The 19,070-nt window shown below is 35.8% G+C and overlaps 1 protein-coding gene across 4 annotated transcripts in view; it reads left to right on the top strand.

Moving 5' to 3' along the window:
- The first annotated feature begins 2,419 nt into the window (after positions 1–2,419).
- The window catches only part of LOC144443236 (elongator complex protein 1-like), a 60,253-nt gene continuing 43,602 nt past the window's right edge, over positions 2,420–19,070 (top strand). For 2 of the 4 annotated variants that reach the window (XM_078132652.1, XM_078132654.1), the window contains exons 1-11: positions 2,423–2,507; positions 5,149–5,304; positions 5,806–5,958; positions 7,074–7,236; positions 8,215–8,400; positions 9,489–9,579; positions 10,443–10,566; positions 12,570–12,678; positions 13,680–13,910; positions 14,408–14,581; positions 15,402–15,501. In XM_078132652.1, the coding sequence (XP_077988778.1) occupies positions 5,155–5,304; positions 5,806–5,958; positions 7,074–7,236; positions 8,215–8,400; positions 9,489–9,579; positions 10,443–10,566; positions 12,570–12,678; positions 13,680–13,910; positions 14,408–14,581; positions 15,402–15,501 (1,481 nt within the window). In that variant the 5' untranslated portion in view covers positions 2,423–2,507; positions 5,149–5,154. Of the gene's footprint in view, positions 2,508–5,148; positions 5,305–5,348; positions 5,359–5,805; positions 5,959–7,073; positions 7,237–8,214; positions 8,401–9,488; positions 9,580–10,442; positions 10,567–12,569; positions 12,679–13,679; positions 13,911–14,407; positions 14,582–15,401; positions 15,502–19,070 lie in introns of those variants that run through there. The other 2 variants (XM_078132653.1, XM_078132655.1) reach the window with 2 other exon arrangements.

The following is a 19,070-nucleotide window of genomic DNA, read 5'->3' as shown; positions in this document are numbered from 1 at the left end:
GGACAAGAACACTATTTTGCATGACAATAACCATTACCTTCAGTATTTAAAGTTTAACTGAACTTGATTTGTTTGACAGAACTGGAGACCCACCGATGAAGAGGAGCTCATTCTCTTCGAAATCAGTCTCTTCGAAATATTTGGGTCAGAACTGTATGGTTCATGATATTATTTATATATAGAACCTCAGTGTAAAGTGTTATATATATATATATATATATATATATATATATATATATATATATATATATATATATATATATATATATATATATATATTGAGGGTAGAAGAAAATCAAGTCGGGTTTTTCGTCTCTACAAGCCTGTTTCGTGAGTAAATCACTCGTCAGGAGATGTTGATCTCCTGACGAGTGATTTACTCACGAAACAGGCTTGTAGAGACGAAAAACCCGACTTGATTTTCTTCTACCCTCAACATATACTCCGCTCTGCGTGCAGACGTATCGAGCACTGTACTACGGACAAATCTTACCACTGACTTCCTATATATATATATATATATATATATATATATATATATATATATATATATATATATATATATATATATATATATATATATATATATATATATATATATATATATATATATATATATATATATATATACAAAATACACAAGTTATGGTACGGAGCCGTTACTCAGAGTTTCACGCTTGAATGCGATCTTCGGACGACTTCCGAGTCGTCCGAAGATCGCATTCAAGCGTGAAACTCTGAGTAACGGCTCCGTACCATAACTTGTGTATTTTGTGTAATACAGCTCTACTTCTCAGTATTGAGCGCTTTTCCTTCAGTTTATGACTTACCTCTTACACTGAATTAGTATATATATATATATATATATATATATATATATATATATATATATATATATATATATATATATATATATATGTGTGTGTGTGTGTGTGTGTGTGTGTGTGTGTGTGTATATATATATATATATATATATATATATATATATATATATATATATATATATATATATATATATATAAATAAATATATGTATATATATATATATACACACACACACACACACACACACACACACACACACACACATTCTGGGCGCAGTCGAGAACAAAATGGCAGCAATCAATGTACGTTATCTCTGATGGACACACATCAGCGTGAAAAGCTACAGGTACTAGGTATGTACATGTACTATATTTTATTATGCGCAAACTCGGATACCGTCCACTTACACTGAAAATGTGAAAAGGGGTAGTTTTAATGATATATTCATAATATTACAGTCATATTCAAATAAGTTGTCATTAGGGAAATCGAACCTGTAGTAATTTAGACCCCCTTAGAAATATTTCAAAACGTGGTTTTAATGCTGTCAGACATGAAAAAGAAGACTAATCCCAGAATCAATGGTTTAAAGGACTTAATCCCACCGCTGCCACCACGTTGAAAAGGCATTGGTTATTTCCCAACTACTACTTCAAGAGTGAGCTCGAGTTTATGTGAAAATGGCACTAACTAACTAACTAACTAATGGTATTAACCAATTAAACAATATCGCGGTGTTTGGGTCTGTGATTGGCTGAGCTGAAAGCCAGAACTTCAACTCCCAAACAAACACTACATGGGCACACTCCCGACATTGTCAGGACCGATCGGTCAACATCTCCACCCACAACTACCATCTCAGACCACTAAATTAATAATTTTCTAAAAGAAAAGTTTAGGGTCGGCAGTGAAAAGCTAGGTGGGGTAACCGGAACCAAACATTTTTTTGTATGAGCTATATATTACCCAACTGTTCCAGTTTACTGCTGTGAGACCCTTAGATAGTGGATGCGGAAACTGATATCAACTTAAAAAGACAATATAAAACTATTATTCCAATCTGTAATGGCTGTATATGTGATAGGAAGAAATGAACAACACAGAGACCATTTGGAAAACAATGGAAAACCTGAACTAGACACTCACACATGAAAAAAAAATGTATATAGAATAAAATAAAAAATCTACCTACCCCACCTTTTCTAAAATTTAGCATAATTAGAAGCACACAACCCTTTTTATTAGGCCTTAAAGGAAGATGCGTAAATTTAAGGAACTTTGTTTTTCGATAAATAGATGTACATCCAATGAAACCACACATTCACCTAATAATCCAACAAAAAACCCCTAAAACTAGCTTGTACAAGAGAAGTGAGTATATTCAACAACTGTTATTGAAATAACTCTTTAAGAAAAAGTAGATTTCAAAATACATGTATAGGCACTACGTTCAGCGTATAAATACAAACATTCATTTTAGACAATTTCTGGTGAAGTTACTATATACGAGTTCATCCACCGTCTGGCATATCATTCCTGTTTGAACAGCGCCGCCACCGTTCTGTTTTATGATTAATTGCACCTTGCATCAATATTCTAGTAATGGCCGCCTCCATGAGCTTCAGTCTGTGGTTGGCGTATTGACATATTAGGCCGTAACGACACCGATCGAGACAGAGTGAGTGAGTGTATAACAAGTTATAATCACAATATGTACATAGTTATCAGTATTCGAAGCTGAATTTAAAGGGTAGTGTGTTAATATCTTATTCAGACTGGCCGCATAACACCACGTGTGAATTATCATCTACATGTTTACCATGCTATTTCGTCATAACATGAAAGATCTACTAGAATACCATGTCATCTAACTGCACTAATTGTAGTAGCGTTTGTTGTGATTTTGAGGGGGTTTCCTGCAGTTTCTGTCCTTTTTTCGTTCCGATGTTTAACTGGAAGCAAACACTACAATTCCTGTAATACTGTTATCAACAGTATAAAATGATGATGATGATGAAGTTAACGTTAACGCAAATAGACGGAAGCGATTCAGATCTGAATCGCAAAGTTGGGTGGATTTTTCTCCTAAATTACGCCTTACCTGCCAAAAAAATCGGACATTTCCTAACTCTAACATTAATTACGGAGCCTTCAAGACCCAAGACATGTTCAGAGATACGCTAATCCCGTCAAAATCGGCAAAAGTAGCAATGCATGCAGTATTTTGAAACGGGTATTAAATTACGGGTGACGGATCAACTCGTCCCAATTTCAACTCGTCCCATTTCAACTCGTCCCACTCAACTCGTCCAATTTTCAACTCGCCCCAATTTCAACTCGCCCCATTTTCAACTCGCCCCAACTCTTTGCAATATAATTTACCTGTGCATATATGAAATCGAAGCGAGTAGTACTCAGTTTGGAGGGTCTGTGGTATCTCGTATTCCACTAATGAAGTACCACTTGCGCTGTAAACACATACTACAATACTTAGTTGCGTTTACTAGGGAGAGGAGACACGTCTCCAAAACCCGTACGCGCGGAAGTCGTAAGCGTGTCAGTCACTAATATTCTCCCTGGTTATTATCATTATTATTTCTTATTTGGGTTGTAAACATTAAGTCCTAATGTGAAAAGTGATATTCCATGACTGGGGAAAGTTGTTGTGCTAGTATAAGTTCTAGATCTACCAAACACTTAGCCAAAACCCACACCACTTTCTGCTACGAAATGTTACATTTGCTACGCTTCAACTGGCTACGTAGGTAAAATCATGTAAATGTTTCTGTCTCCGTACTTCGAGTCTATGTATCGTTTAGATTTATAAACGTTTCCTAGTGTTGTTGGGGCGAGTTGAAAATGGGACGAGTTAAAAATGGGGCGAGTTGAAATTGGGGCGAGTTGAAATGGGACGAGTTGAAAATGGGACGATGTGAATCGCAATCTAAATTACGTAGCCCTGCTTATACAGGCGGTGCACGAGTCTATATTGCTGACTTGACTCTAAGGGACAATTGTCAGAATCGAGTCCCGGATTACTCCGTATGCAAGCAGGGCTATAAATTACGCTAATGATATCTAGCTCTGGATGTACATGTAGTATGTACATGTATGTGCTACGAGGTTTGACACGTCTTCCCTTAGACTTTAGAGGGAGACGTACGTTCGTGTCGAACCTCGTACCAGAGCTAGCTGATATCTAACTCACGTTTTCAGCGTGATTTCGTCTATTTGCGTTTACGTTAACTTACATGAATTGTGGCGTTTGCTTACAGTTAAACATTGGAGCGAAAAAAAACCAAAAGCAAAAGTAAAAATCCTCAAAATCACAACAAACGGTACAATTATTGCAGCTATGTCATCTAGCTCTGGAAATATGCTCTCCAGAGATGTGTCGGATTTATCGTAGTCTATTTCCAGAGCTACATGTCCTCATACGAATAGATCCTGGATACCACATTACCAGGATAGACGATTTGTACAGTTATTATTAATTGAAGGAATTACACTCGACACTCTGCATAGTGTTCATTCATTCATTCATTCATTCATTGCAATTACGATTACAATGTATAATGATTGAGTTCAATTATGTTAGGAAATCTATGCCTATCCCCACTAGTGTTGTTTGCAAACCATGGAGGTATAACCTCCTTGTGCAGATGCGTAGATGTAGTCCTGCTTGCATATACGAAGTAAGTCGCCCCTTGCTTGTTGAGCGAAACGCTTGCACCGTCTGCAAGCAGGACTGGTGCAGATGTAGTCAATCGGGACATGGATGTATAATTTCACTAATACATCCATGGTCAGGACTAGATTCTGACAATGTCCCTCTCCTTAGTTTCGTTCTTATAGAACGGGACAATGTCAGAATCAAGGCCAAACTTATTCCATCTTCAAGCAGGAATAATCCTATTCCTAACCAAATCCCTGGCATAACCCTATCCATAACCCCATGTCTATTGGCTGAATCATAGACAGTGCTCCACTGTCAGTGGTTGAATCTCAGTTCATGATATATCGGCTGTGGTTGAATAGAGAAATATTGTCTATTGTATACGAATGCATGGGTGACATTCACAATCAAGTCCTGTAATTAGTCCTTCTTGTAACTTGTAAGCATTGAAGTAATCATAGTCCAGTCCACACATATGACCAGGTGTCAATTTTAATATATGTTATCCATGACAATAGTATGAGTTTTGTTCAAGTCTTGTCCAAAGACTTTCACCAATCAGAAACAAATGAGAGTGGTACTATTTCATATCATATCAGGTGTATAACAGTAAATTACAGTGTGGATTTTCAACTCAAATGTTACAGGTCAAAATGCGGAATTTAGAGTTGCGACACAGTGAATGTCATACTGGTTATGGAGAGCTGTCCAATGCACAATGTATTTCGATAGACTGTGACACTAGCTATGTGTATGTTGCTACATCACAAGGCGTTGTGGGATTTGATCCCAGCAGTCAACAGGTAAGTGATGCTACATCACAAGGCAGTGTGGGATTTGATCCCAGCAGTCAACAGGTAAGTGTTGATGGCATTGTAGGAACTTAGCTCTTACAGCATTTTTGATAAGAAAATTACTTCAGCGTGATACAGTTGAAATTTTATTTCAATTTGTTCTTCAAATTGAGACCAGAGCATGACAAAAGAAACCAGTAACTTGAAATATACAACTTTATCATCATGCCCATATACATCATTATGTGTATCTTTATTGCCATAATGATGGAAATGATATGAATTTCCAATATCATAAATTTGCATTATCACTATAATTGCCATTCATATTTCCAAAGTAATACTTGTGTGTTGCCAAGGATACACACACTGTCTTGATGTTGTTGCTATGGATATGACATTCATATAAAGTATATCAAAATTGACTGATTTTGTCCTTGATGATTGAGTTTGTTTGTTGCCATGGAAATGACATGTAACCTGTATGTTTTACTTTTGACCTCTCTACAGATTATATCCAATGTATCTCTTGTTGACGAAGCATATCTGCCTAGTGATGGAAGTGGACACATCGTAGGAATACAACATTTACCAGACCAACAAGCTGTATGTGTTGCTACACAGCAAGGAGAGGTCATATTATGGGATAGTAATTCAAATCAGGTAAAACAAGATTCAATTTAAAGTCATATTTGAGTGTTCAGGTTAACACACAATCATGCATATTAATACTATTATACACGATGAAAATTGATTCCACACAAAGTGGGTTAAGTGATGTATAAGCCATATGCAATATGTTTTGTCCAAATGAAAATTTCTACATGCCGAGTCTAAAATATTTGTGGTATGGAATCCCAAATTTTCACTCATGTTTCGTCAGCATCATCAGGGACGTACGTATAAGAAGAAATTTTTCATTTGATACTATAAATCCATGAACATTAGTATATTTTGTCCAGCCATGCCACAATCTGGTTGGCAAATATTACTGCAAAGTTTTCACGTGATAGGATTAAAGTTATTTGAAATTTTCCTGAAGCAATTCTACAAACACTTAATGTAAATGGATTTATTGTGGTTTATAATAATCAACACACCCAGTAAACTGTCAGTAGTTTTACCTTTCATCTTCGAGGGAAATGTTACATGACACAATCCTGATTAAAAGAGAAAGGGGTTACGTCTGAGACATGTATGTCAGCTGTATAGCAGAATATGTAGCGATCAGAAAAGAACTTAAAAGGTTTTTAAATATTATCAAAAAATGCAAAAATAACCAGAACTATTTAGACTGGTTGTGAATGGAATGGGGGTAGACATCTAGTTGTCATTTAAGAGTAATTTTCAACATAATCTACATAACTGAGGAAAGAGTTTCTGACCCTGTATCTTTATAATTGTAACTGGCAGTTCGAGTTTCACTTTGAGTTTGGATTTTGTTCTTAGCATAAACTGTAAACTCAGGAAATCTAAGCAGACTCATTGTACATATGCTTCGATTCATATGCTAAAATATCACTCTGAAAGTTTCTGCAAATAAAGAAATGTTTTTATATTATTATAGGCAAGCAGTGGATTTAAAATCAATAACACCATTACATCAAATGTTTGAAGATTTGGGCAAGTGGTTTTAGAAACTATTGTCCAAATGGACAAGTTAAACTTTCTTTTGTGATACAATGTAGTGCATGATATGACTACCCTACTAGTTTGCTAAGAATCCTTAGAGAACACTTAAATCATTCTGTGATACAGTATATATAATTGTATTACAGCTTGAGTGTGTTGGAAGTGTTGATAGTGGGTTGACCAGTATGACATGGAGTCCAGATCAAGAACTGCTCATATTGACCACATCAAGGGATACTCTGATTGTCATGACTAAAGATTTTGACCCCATCACAGAAATGGACTTACACTCAGAAGACTTTGGAGAACGTGAGTTGAGGAGGACTGTAGGCTGTTTTTCTCTCTGTCTCTCTGTCTCTCAGTCTCTTTGTCTGTCTGTCTGTCTCTGTCTGTCTGTCTGTCTGTCTGTCTGTCTGTCTGTCTGTCTGTCTGTCTGTCTGTCTGTCTGTCTGTCTCCCTCTCCCTCTCTCTCATAGCCCCTTTTGTTTTTATGTTTCTCATGACCCAACCCACCCATTGTTTCTGCACTTCTAATTCTATAAATTGACACCCTCTGTGGCCAGATCAGAATAACACTATAATGTCACTGATTTCAACTGACCAAGCAATCATTGTAACCAGGTGTTACAATGAGCAACATAAAAATAACTAGGGTTACCCTAATGTCAAATGACTGCATTGTTGGTAACTTGTCATCGTTTATATCAAGATAATGTAAGAAGAGCTAATGAATGATCACAGAAAATAAATCGTTTAGAAGTAAATAGCCTTGTCACATTCCTTATGTACTTTACTTCATTGTAACTCACTCTCTCTCTCTCTCTCTCTCTCTCTCTCTCTCTCTCTCTCTCTCTCTCTCTCTCTCTCTCTCTCTCTCTCTCTCTCTCTCTCTCTCTCTCTCTCTCTCTCTCTCTCTCTCTCTCTCTCTCTTTCTCTCTCTCTCTCTTTCTCTCACTCACTCTGTCACTCACTCTCACACTCACTCTCTCGCTCACTCTCTCTCATTCACTCTCATTCACTCTCTCACTCACTCACTCACTCTCTCGCTCTCGCTCTCTCTCTCTCTCGCTCTCTCGCTCGCTCTCTCTCTCTCTCTCTCTCTCTCTCTCTCTCTCTCTCTCTCTCTCTCTCTCTCTCTCTCTCTCTCTCTCTCTCTCTCTCTCTCTCTCTCTCTCTCTCTCTCTCTCTCTCTCTCTCTCTCATCATCATCCTTATAATACATTATTACCAAGATAAGGTACACCATAATAGAAATAAAATGTCATTTTCTTTACACAATATTTTCAGAGAAACCTATGAATGTAGGATGGGGTAAGAAAGAAACACAGTTCCATGGATCAGCTGGTAAAGGAGCTGCTGTGAAGAAAGAAGATCGAGTGGAAGTAGCATCAGAATGGGATGATGGGTTGACACGTGTCAGCTGGAGAGGTGATGGACAGCTGTTTGCAGTGACAGCCATCAATCCACAAACAGGTATGTTCATCTGAGATGATGGATGATGGGTTGACATGTTTATGGATTAGTGATGATCACCTTTTTGCCATATTTCAGTTCCTTTGTCAAATGTGTACTGTAGTTGTGTCTTGTCTTGTAAAATCTTATGTATGGCAAATTCTGGTGACCAACTTTTCATCCACTTTTGAATGTAGTGTCGCACAAGAGCACTCCAGATCATGGAAAATGAAGGTTTAACAATGGCAAATACTTGGCAGCACAAGAAGCAGTTGGCAAAATGGATTGACACAGATTTCATGACTTCATAAAATCTGTTACAATTCAAAAAGAAGTAGCACACAAACTATTTCATTTTCATTTAACTAATGATGCTATCAAAATGTGTCATGAAAGATTGGAATGTCGACTTTCTAGGTGAGCTACAGTACTGAATGAATCTGGCTTACACTTGTGATGAAGATCTGCCGTCAAATAGCAACCTTAGTAACCAACCCATGCAATCATAATATAGCATATTTAATCAGGGGTGAACAATCATTTTGTGAACTGGTGGTCCTCGGACCAGTGCCTTAAAAAATCCGGTGGTCCTGCTGAAAAAATTAGTGGTACAAGGTAAAATTTGTGCAGGTCCGCCCAAAAAAATCGCTAGTCCCGGACCCAGGACCAGTGGATTTCTTCACCCCTGCACATTAACTGAACTGAAAGTGGCCATATGGATGAGGATTGGGTATTTATTTTGGATTTGTAATTTGTAAAACAATTTTATCATGGCGTCCTACTTGAAAAATTAATGTGAAACATTATAGACTACATCCTTGTTTGTAACCCAATAAATTGCAAAAAGCTAAAACGTGTTAAATGTTGTCCTTGTACGTACAGTAAGAAACATTTTATACATTTATTAATCTCTTGCAATTAATTGAGTTACGAACAAGGACTTGGCATATGTTGGCCATGATAAGATTGTTGTATAAATTAAAAATCTAAAAACAAGTATCCAATCTCCACTTTAAGGTGCAAAAGTGCTATAGGTATGGTAAAAGTTTGAAACAAGTAATAAGTACAAGACATAGCAGTGAGTTTTCTTTCTTATCATTGGATTGAAGGTACTCGAAATATAAGGATTTGGAATCGTGAATGTGTACTTCAGTCTTCTGGTGAGAAACTCAATGGTTTGGAGCAAGCATTGGTATGGAAGTAAGTCATTATGCAATTTTACAAATCTACTCATGTACGTGTAACATACACTCATATATACACCTATTAGTGTAACGGAAGTAAGTTTAGCAGAGCAGAGTTTAATAGCCAACTCATCAGTGTAATAGACGTGAATTTGTATCTTGTCTCAATTCTCGGTACCAGAAATAGAATATCACTGTTTCAGCTTATCATAAAAATAACAAACAATCATTTCTTGGTTGACGCCATAACTTCTGCTCCACACATTTCAAATACATTACCGTAGGTGCGTGTGAGACTAAGTCAACCTTCTTGTTCTATTTTGACCCCCTAGTATGAGGTAAAATGCTATTACAGGTACTGAGAATAAGTCAACCTTCTTGTTCTATTTTGACCCTCTAGCGTGAGGTAAAATGCTATTACAGGTACTGAGAATAAGTCAACCTTCTTGTTCTATTTTGACCCTCTAGCATGAGGTAAAATGCTATTACAGGTACTGAGAATAAGTCAACCTTCTTGTTCTATTTTGACCCTCTAGCGTGAGGTAAAATGCTATTACAGGTACTGAGAATAAGTCAACCTTCTTGTTCTATTTTGACCCTCTAGCATGAGGTAAAATGCTATTACAGGTACTGAGAATAAGTCAACCTTCTTGTTCTATTTTGACCCTCTAGCATGAGGTAAAATGCTATTACAGGTACTGAGAATAAGTCAACCTTCTTGTTCTATTTTGACCATGTAGCGTGAGGTAAAATGCTATTACAGGTACTGAGAATAAGTCAACCTTCTTGTTCTATTTTGACCATGTAGCGTGAGGTAAAATGCTATTACAGGTACTGAGAATTGATAACGCATAAAAATTATTTTTGTATTTTTGTTAGGCCATCTGGTAGTCTGATAGTCAGCAGCCAACGCCTTCCTCATCGCCATGATGTCATATTTTTTGAAAAGAACGGTCTAAAACATGGAGAATTTACATTACCATTTGATAAGTTACAAGTGAAGGTAATTGATAACATTAGAATTGTTTCTATTCTATCCTTCTTAAAGTCTGATTCTTCAAAAATTAGCACCTCTACTGGTGTTCAAATGGTCTTTTATTTTGATGGGTTCATGTAGAAAATCTGTACTGATAGAATTATATGTCTATCACCCAAGCCACTCAACTTAATGTTGCTGTTTTTCTCATACTTTTGTACACATGGAATCATTTTCTGCTCATTTTCATTCAAGTATGCATGATGTTTTTGGTATTGCACTGCAATGTAAATACCACCTAGTATATATATGTACTGACTCAGGTAAACACTGCACTGCAATGGAAATACCACCTAGTATATATATGTACTGACTCAGGTAAACACTGCACTGCAATGTAAATACCACCTAGTATATATATGTACTGACTCAGGTAAACACTGCACTGCAATGTAAATACCACCTAGTATATATATGTACTGACTCAGGTAAACACTGCACTGCAATGTAAATACCACCTAGTATATATATGTACTGACTCAGGTAAACACTGCACTGTAATGTAAATACCACCTAGTATGTATATGTACTGACTCAGGTAAACACTGCACTGCAATGGAAATACCACCTAGAATATATATGTACTGACTCAGGTAAACACTGCACTGCAATGGAAATACCACCTAGAATATATATGTACTGACTCAGGTAAACACTGCACTGTAATGTAAATACCACCTAGTATGTATATGTACTGACTCAGGTAAACACTGCACTGCAATGTAAATACCACCTAGTATATATATGTACTGACTCAGGTAAACACTGCACTGCAATGTAAATACCACCTAGTATGTATATGTACTGACTCAGGTAAACACTGCACTGCAATGGAAATACCACCTAGTATGTATATGTACTGACTCAGGTAAACACTGCACTGCAATGGAAATACCACCTAGTATGTATATGTACTGACTCAGGTAAACACTGCACTGCAATGGAAATACCACCTAGTATGTATATGTACTGACTCAGGTAAACACTGCACTGCAATGGAAATACCACCTAGTATGTATATGTACTGACTCAGGTAAACACTGCACTGCAATGGAAATACCACCTAGAATATATATGTACTGACTCAGGTAAACACTGCACTGCAATGGAAATACCACCTAGTATGTATATGTACTGACTCAGGTAAACACTGCACTGCAATGGAAATACCACCTAGTATGTATATGTACTGACTTAGGTAAACACTGCACTGCAATGGAAATACCACCTAGTATGTATATGTACTGACTCAGGTAAACACTGCACTGCAATGTAAATACCACCTAGTATGTATATGTACTGACTTAGGTAAACACTGCACTGCAATGGAAATACCACCTAGTATGTATATGTACTGACTCAGGTAAACACTGCACTGCAATGTAAATACCACCTAGTATGTATATGTACTGACTTAGGTAAACACTGCACTGCAATGGAAATACCACCTAGTATGTATATGTACTGACTCAGGTAAACACTGATACATATATTTGATATTTACATGTACACCGTAAAGCGAAGATTCTTACTTGACATTGTATGCTGCCTCAAAGTGCTGACTGTGCTAAACATTATGATCTTTTAAAACCCAACGTGAACAAAACAGAAGGACATGTTTAAGTCAGTCTAGAGTTAGTCTAGGGTAATATGAGAAGGTGGTTTAAGTTGACACTAATTGTTAAGCTGGCTTGATGTGAAGTGAATACATTTAGCTTTACATGTATTCTGGTCTCTGTTGATGACACAATTCTCAGTAATTCCTTATCCATTTAAGTCATGATTTAAGCAGGGTCAAAGACTTGGATAGCATATTTGACTAAATCCGATCTAAATGCAATCCCCAAAAAACATTTGATCAATTTCACCACCGAAATTAGAGTTGATGCTGGTCTTGATAATGTAAACATACTAAAACTATAAACCCTTATACTATCTGTAAATGTTTGTTATTTCCTTATTGGTCTCAGGTTGTTGAAATGATGTGGAATGTAGACTCTACAGTTTTAGCACTCTGGCTGGAAGAATTACCATCTGAACAGGCCAAAGCACAAGAAAATTTCACTCCTAAGTCTTATGGTAAGTTCTTCACCCAAACTAAAATTATCTCTGCTGAGTCTTGCAGGGTAACATGATCAGGTTCTAGTTCTGGCCTTGGTAGCAGGTGGACTGATGTTTGGCATGATGGGTAATAAGGAAAGACAACCAGATTCACAGCATACACTACAAAACACTGCTACCTTTATTGCTATGAATCTAAGACTAAAGTTACATACCAAGACAACCAGATTCTGAACACACAACAAAACACTGGTACCTTTATTGTTATTAGTCTAAGACTAAAGTTGCATACCAAGACAACCAGATTCACAGTACACTACAAAACACTGCTACCTTTATTGTTATTAGTCTAAGACTAAAGTTACATACCAAGACAACCAGATTCACAGTACACTACAAAACACTGATATCTTTATTGCTATGAGTCTAAGACTAAAGTTACATACCAAGACAACCAGATTCACAGAGTACACTACAAACCTCTGGTACCTTTTATTGCTATGAGTCTAATACTAAAGTTACACACCAAGACAACCAGATTCACAGAGTACACTACAAAACACTGCTACCTTTATTGTTATTAGTCTAAGACTAAAGTTACATACCAAGACAACCAGATTCACAGTACACTACAAAACACTGCTACCTTTATTGCCATGAGTCTAAGACTAAAGTTGTGTGCCAATGATAATGAGTCACACATCTCCTTACTTAATATTCATATAGAAACTCATGAATAGTAAAACACATAATTATGCATGTTTGTTTATAGCCACATCAGAGGCAGTTGGTGCAGTAAATACAAAACAAAATGTGAATAAACAGAGCACATCATATGTGATAAGTACTTCTATCTCAGCACACCAAAACATAAATATTTGTTGAATGTATTTAAATGAACATTTAGAGAATAAATAGCAGCAGAATGCATTTATGTTTTGTACAATTTTTGTTCATCCTATGAATATCAAACATCAAAAAAATCATACTATATTATGTAATTTTTATTTTATTTTCAGTTCAGTTATGGACTTCAAGTAATTACCATTGGTATTTAAAACAGAATCTAGAGTTTGGTGCAACAAGGGAGGAAAGAGTTGTGGCAGTGCAGTGGGATCCGGAACAAGGGTATTGCATCCATATCCTATGTTATGGAGGTGACTATTTAAAATATACATGGTCCTGGACTACCAACCATAGTCGTGGAATATCTGAGAGTGACAGTGCTTATGTGGCTGTTATCGATGCAGGTATGGTGAATATGTTTACTACAAAAATGGGAGTGTAGCTAATGTGTACTGCTAAATAATCTGTCATCACGGTTGGACATTGTCATACATTTTAGCATTACAGACAAGACATACAACAGTGTTGTCAACTCTTTGCAACGTATCTATAAGGTGCTTAGAGCAACCAGAAAGGAAACAGTTACAATAATCTGCCAGTAAGTGAGACAGAATGAATGTAGAGACAAGGGTTTGAGTAGCTTGTGGAGAGAGGAAGTGACGAATAGAGATGAAATGCCCAAGTTTTATGTAGGCAACTTTGTAAACATTCTGTGACATATTTAGTCAAACATGATGCCAATGTTTTTGACACCATAGACAAAAATTACACTGGAATTTTCAGAATAGAGGACGGGAGAGAAGATTTGGTTGATAGTCTGACTGTTGATATCAACTTTTGTTCTGTTTTACTAGCATGTTGAATTTTGTATGAATAAACCCATTTCATGTTTTTTTTACAGGTCGTGTTCTGTTAACACCGTTCCGTTCAGCGGTGGTACCCCCACCAATGTGTGCATACTACATTCAGTTTAGCAGTAATGTCAATCAAGTCTTCTTTGGATCAGCTCAGAATAGCAATGATGTGGGAGTAGTATTAGCTGATGGAACAGTTGCATTGTATGAATTCACTAAAGGTATGTGTTTTATAATACTGTAGGCCAAATGAAGAAAATAGTCTATTTCCAATAAACCGACCGACCCTAGTTTAAGCCTCCAACCCTAAATATTTTTTTTTAACCATATGAAAAAGAAAGATAAGAAAATCTTTGTCTTCTTGACCTTCATGCATGTCTGTTTTCTTTCCCCAGCGATGTTTTATATATTTCATCAAACCATCAGAGAAGGGGTATTCTGACCAATATTTTGTAGGGTTGATGTAGTTTTGTAGTTATTTTTCAAAAATAAAAACAATTAAAAAGATCAAATAAAAAAAAATAAAACCTGACCTATCTACCCTATTTTCTGAGGCCATGTTATCGTAAACACACAATTGTTTTTCCCGCCTAATATAACTCAGGCTGGTGGTCATACTATGAATGTAAGTAAGTTTGACTCTCAACTTATCTTATTTAGCTGATATGGTTTTCCACCAAAATAGATCAACTTGAAAATGTAATCACTGTCGCTGGTAAATTCTTTATTAGTAGCTTTAATACAGTAATAAAGGGAGACATGTTTATTTAGGTGAGAATCAAGACATCAAGTTAAAACAAATGTGATGTAGCTTTAAGTGAGTCACAGCCCCTAAACATTTTTCCATAAAAAAATGCGGCCAAAATTATCAATTTCAATAATTTTAATTTTTAATAATTTTGATAATTTTTAATGCATTATCTCTCTAACTTCACATTAATTGTACTATGTATAAATTATACCTAGAAGTGCCATAGAGGGCAGTATATGTCTCCAAGTTGTCTAAATTAACATTGTAATTATACCGTATATAAACTATAGGCATGAACACCCTAGATGACAGTGTGTGTCTCCAAGCTGCTGGTGGTGGCAATGGCTTCAAAAGAACAGTGTCAAACCATCAACTGATTGGGAGATACAGGTAGGAAATAAACTTTTTATTTTATGCTATGCAATTATCCTCTGCCTAGTTATATCTTTAATTCAACTTTTGCTAATGGTTTTGTTGTTAAGCCTAAAATTAGATTACATTTTCATGTAGCAACAACACAACCTACTTATATATGTGTAAGGGACGTTGTCACAGTCAAATGCATCGTAATTACTCGTCCTAGCGACTGGTTACTAGTGATTACCAGTGAACACGATTCACTATTATCATATATTCATAAAGTCTTGGAACATATTCATGAGATCGATACTGTAGACAATGAATGGTAAACCATATGTACATTTCTTTTGTCTTTTGTTCATTAATTTATGCACGTAAACTACATGTCTTGCAAAGATAGCAATAGGGATAGATAGGCAAGTGGATAAAACCAAACGTCAATCATTACCCAAACTCTGAAGTGAGTTGTGTTGTAATGCCATTGGTGTTATTTTTATGTGTTCTGGTCATTTAACATTAATATCAGAATAAATGTAAGAACTGTAAAATTAGTCATTGTGAAGACCAGATACCATATTCCATTTATCAGAAAGACAAAAGATTGTATATTTTATACTTTGGCCACTAGGAGTGCTGTTTATAAGCAGCTTTTAGACCACTAGTGATTGCCATGATAGTAGAGTACTATAGCCTCCTGCGAAGGAATCACCATTTCCCAGTGTTTCACAAGAAAAGTTGGTTGCATTCTCAACCAGTGAATATATTCTACTAATTTTGTTTCCAATGATGTCATGTTTGGAAACTCACAGAGTTGTCTTAGCCACACTCTGTTGACTGCTTCATGTACTGTCATGTAATTTTAGTCACTACTTTTTCCCATGGGGGAAAGGAGGGAGAGGGGAGGTGAAATCAGATGTTCCCTCTTGTAACACTTCTTTTAAAAAATGACTGCAAGGTGGGTTACCAGAGTATCGTGTGTTGTCCATTAGAACTGATTAAAAGCTTCATGGTTCTAATACCTACAATGAAGAACTCCTTTGTGATTCCTTTTTAATAAAGGTTTTTGACTGCTTAAAAGTAACACTAGAGACGGAACATATTGAGGTATCTACCAAGTGGGTTGACTTTGAACTACACTTCATGAATGTGGTTTGCCACTGTGTTGAAAAAAACAGAAAGACAAGGAAGATTTTTAGATCCACCATGTGGGTTGATATTTTAATAGTTCTAGTAATTAATAGTGTTCATTACATTCACTCTACTGGCTACGTAAACTGTCTAAATTTTAATTTCATAGAATATAGAATAATATACTTGTAGTTATTAAAGCTGCATTAGCTACAACTGGGATATTTTTTGAAACTGTTTTGTTAGGTATAATGACTTACTCATAATATCGGACATCCTGAACAGTATTGAATTACCTATGGGTAAACATACTTGTGTAGCAGTACACAAAGTATGGTGCAACATATCCAATCGAATTGATTTTTAAGTCCACACCCCAAAATCAGCATCCCCACTGAAGTGTTTTCAACTTCTTACTGTACTACTTATAGATAAAATAGACCTCTTGTTGACATGTACATCGTCAAATTACTGGTATTTTAGCAATTCCCAGTGATCATGTGAATATATTGTTGGTTGTCTGATTGAACAATATACCCCAGTTACAACTAGTACAGGTTTAAGGGTAACAAAGCAGGTATATAACTATGTTTTTATCCATTCACAACTTAGTTTGCTAACTTAAAGACAACCCTATAGTTAGCAAACTGACTTGTGAAGTGAATAATAACATAGTCAAATAAACATAATGTCAATCACTTGGGTTATTCCACTCATTATACATTTTGTTCATATTAATGTTTTTTAGACCTTGAAAAAATTGTTGGTTCCGGTTACCCGACTCCACCTAGTTTTTCACGCCGACCCTAAACTTTTTTTTTTTTTACATATTCAAGGAAAAAAATAATAACATTTCGAAAATTGTGAAGTCTCGCAAGAAATAGTATATGTGGAAACTGACATCAACTTAAAAAGACAATATAAAAACTGTTATTCCAATCTGTAATGGTTGTACATCTGATAGGAAGAAACCAATAACACAGAGATCATTTGGAAAACAATGGAAAACATAACTACCTGAACTCGACACCCGCATATGAAAAAAAAATATTTAAAAAAAAATGAAAATCTACCTACCCCATCTATTCTAAAATTAAGCATAATCAGAAACACACAATTTGTTTATTAGGCCTTATGAACCGTTAGTGTAGACTAAAAGAATCCAATCAACTTTTTTATCAACCAAATATATATTTTAAAGGAGGACAAATGTGAAGCTTTTTTTATCATAGCTGCATTTTTTTAATGCTAGAAAAGTCATTTTCATCAATTCTATCTCAGACCACTCTAGAAATTATAGTGGGCTGAGATTCTATATCACACAAGCCCTCTACAATAGAATGATAAAAATTCTATGTATACGCATGTTGGACTTCATTCTATTTTTGCAGTGTTGCAGTAAGTAGATAAAATCTATGTGGGTTCTACAGTCATAATACTGAGCATCTCAAACAACATTATTGTATATATATATACACTCTGTCACCAATTATGGTAGTTTCACCTTACTTTTCAGCTTCTATTACCAGAGTTTCTCAAACCTGAATGATTTAATGAATACTCATTTCACATTTTCACACAGTTGTATTTTTTTTAAAGTTGTTGATGCTACTTTCTGATTTTTTCCCATGTATGCTGCATAATAGAATTTGTTATATTCCTCAGCAGTGAGGAAATTGGTTTCCTGAAAGTAAGCTCAAATTACCACCAAAAGAAGTACAGCGTGCTAATTAGGAAACACAGTGTAACAGATAATTCATATACTGATAAAGTGAATGTACTAAAGTACCTCAATCAGGGTAAACAAGATATCCATTAAAAACATTTTCACCCACGTCACTACTGGCATTAATTCTGTGTCCAGCATGCAGCACTAACTTTATTTCATCCCCTTGATTCAAATGTAACATACCACACTGAGATTGCATTATACTTCCTGTCTGTCTTGTTGAGTGATAGATTGAAAATCTATTTATGTTATTTTGTTTCAATTGGATCCGAAGAGCTTCACCTGCCCAAGTAAGAAATGAGAAAGAGAAATAGTACACACCAGGTACTACACAAACAAAGACACCGTTATTGAGATTAATATTAGCACCTTGGTTCAGTGTAGAGTGTGAATAGGTAATGGTTTGTGCAGTACTACTTGTACTAGATATACTTTGTTCTCGTCTAACAGAAAATGCCACTTTAACATTCTGGGTTTCTGCTGTGTCACCTTTTTGTCCTTTGTCACCCTTTGGACCATGTGGTCCAACTTGACCAGTATGACCTTGTTGACCAGTGACGCCCGGACTACCTGGAATACCTGGAATAAGAATTAAAATAAATAAATTAGACAGATAATTTGTTTTCATTGCAATCATTTTGATGGTGTAAAGTCAATTAATTTATCGGAAATGTGTTAACATTTTTTGAAATGTGACATTTGTGAACAGTTTTGACATGTTTACATGTAAGTAAGCATAATC

Source organism: Glandiceps talaboti, chromosome 12, assembly GCF_964340395.1.
Source record: "Glandiceps talaboti chromosome 12, keGlaTala1.1, whole genome shotgun sequence".
Taxonomy (NCBI): Eukaryota; Metazoa; Hemichordata; class Enteropneusta; family Spengelidae; genus Glandiceps; species Glandiceps talaboti.
This window is presented reverse-complemented; position numbering and strand designations above follow the sequence as displayed.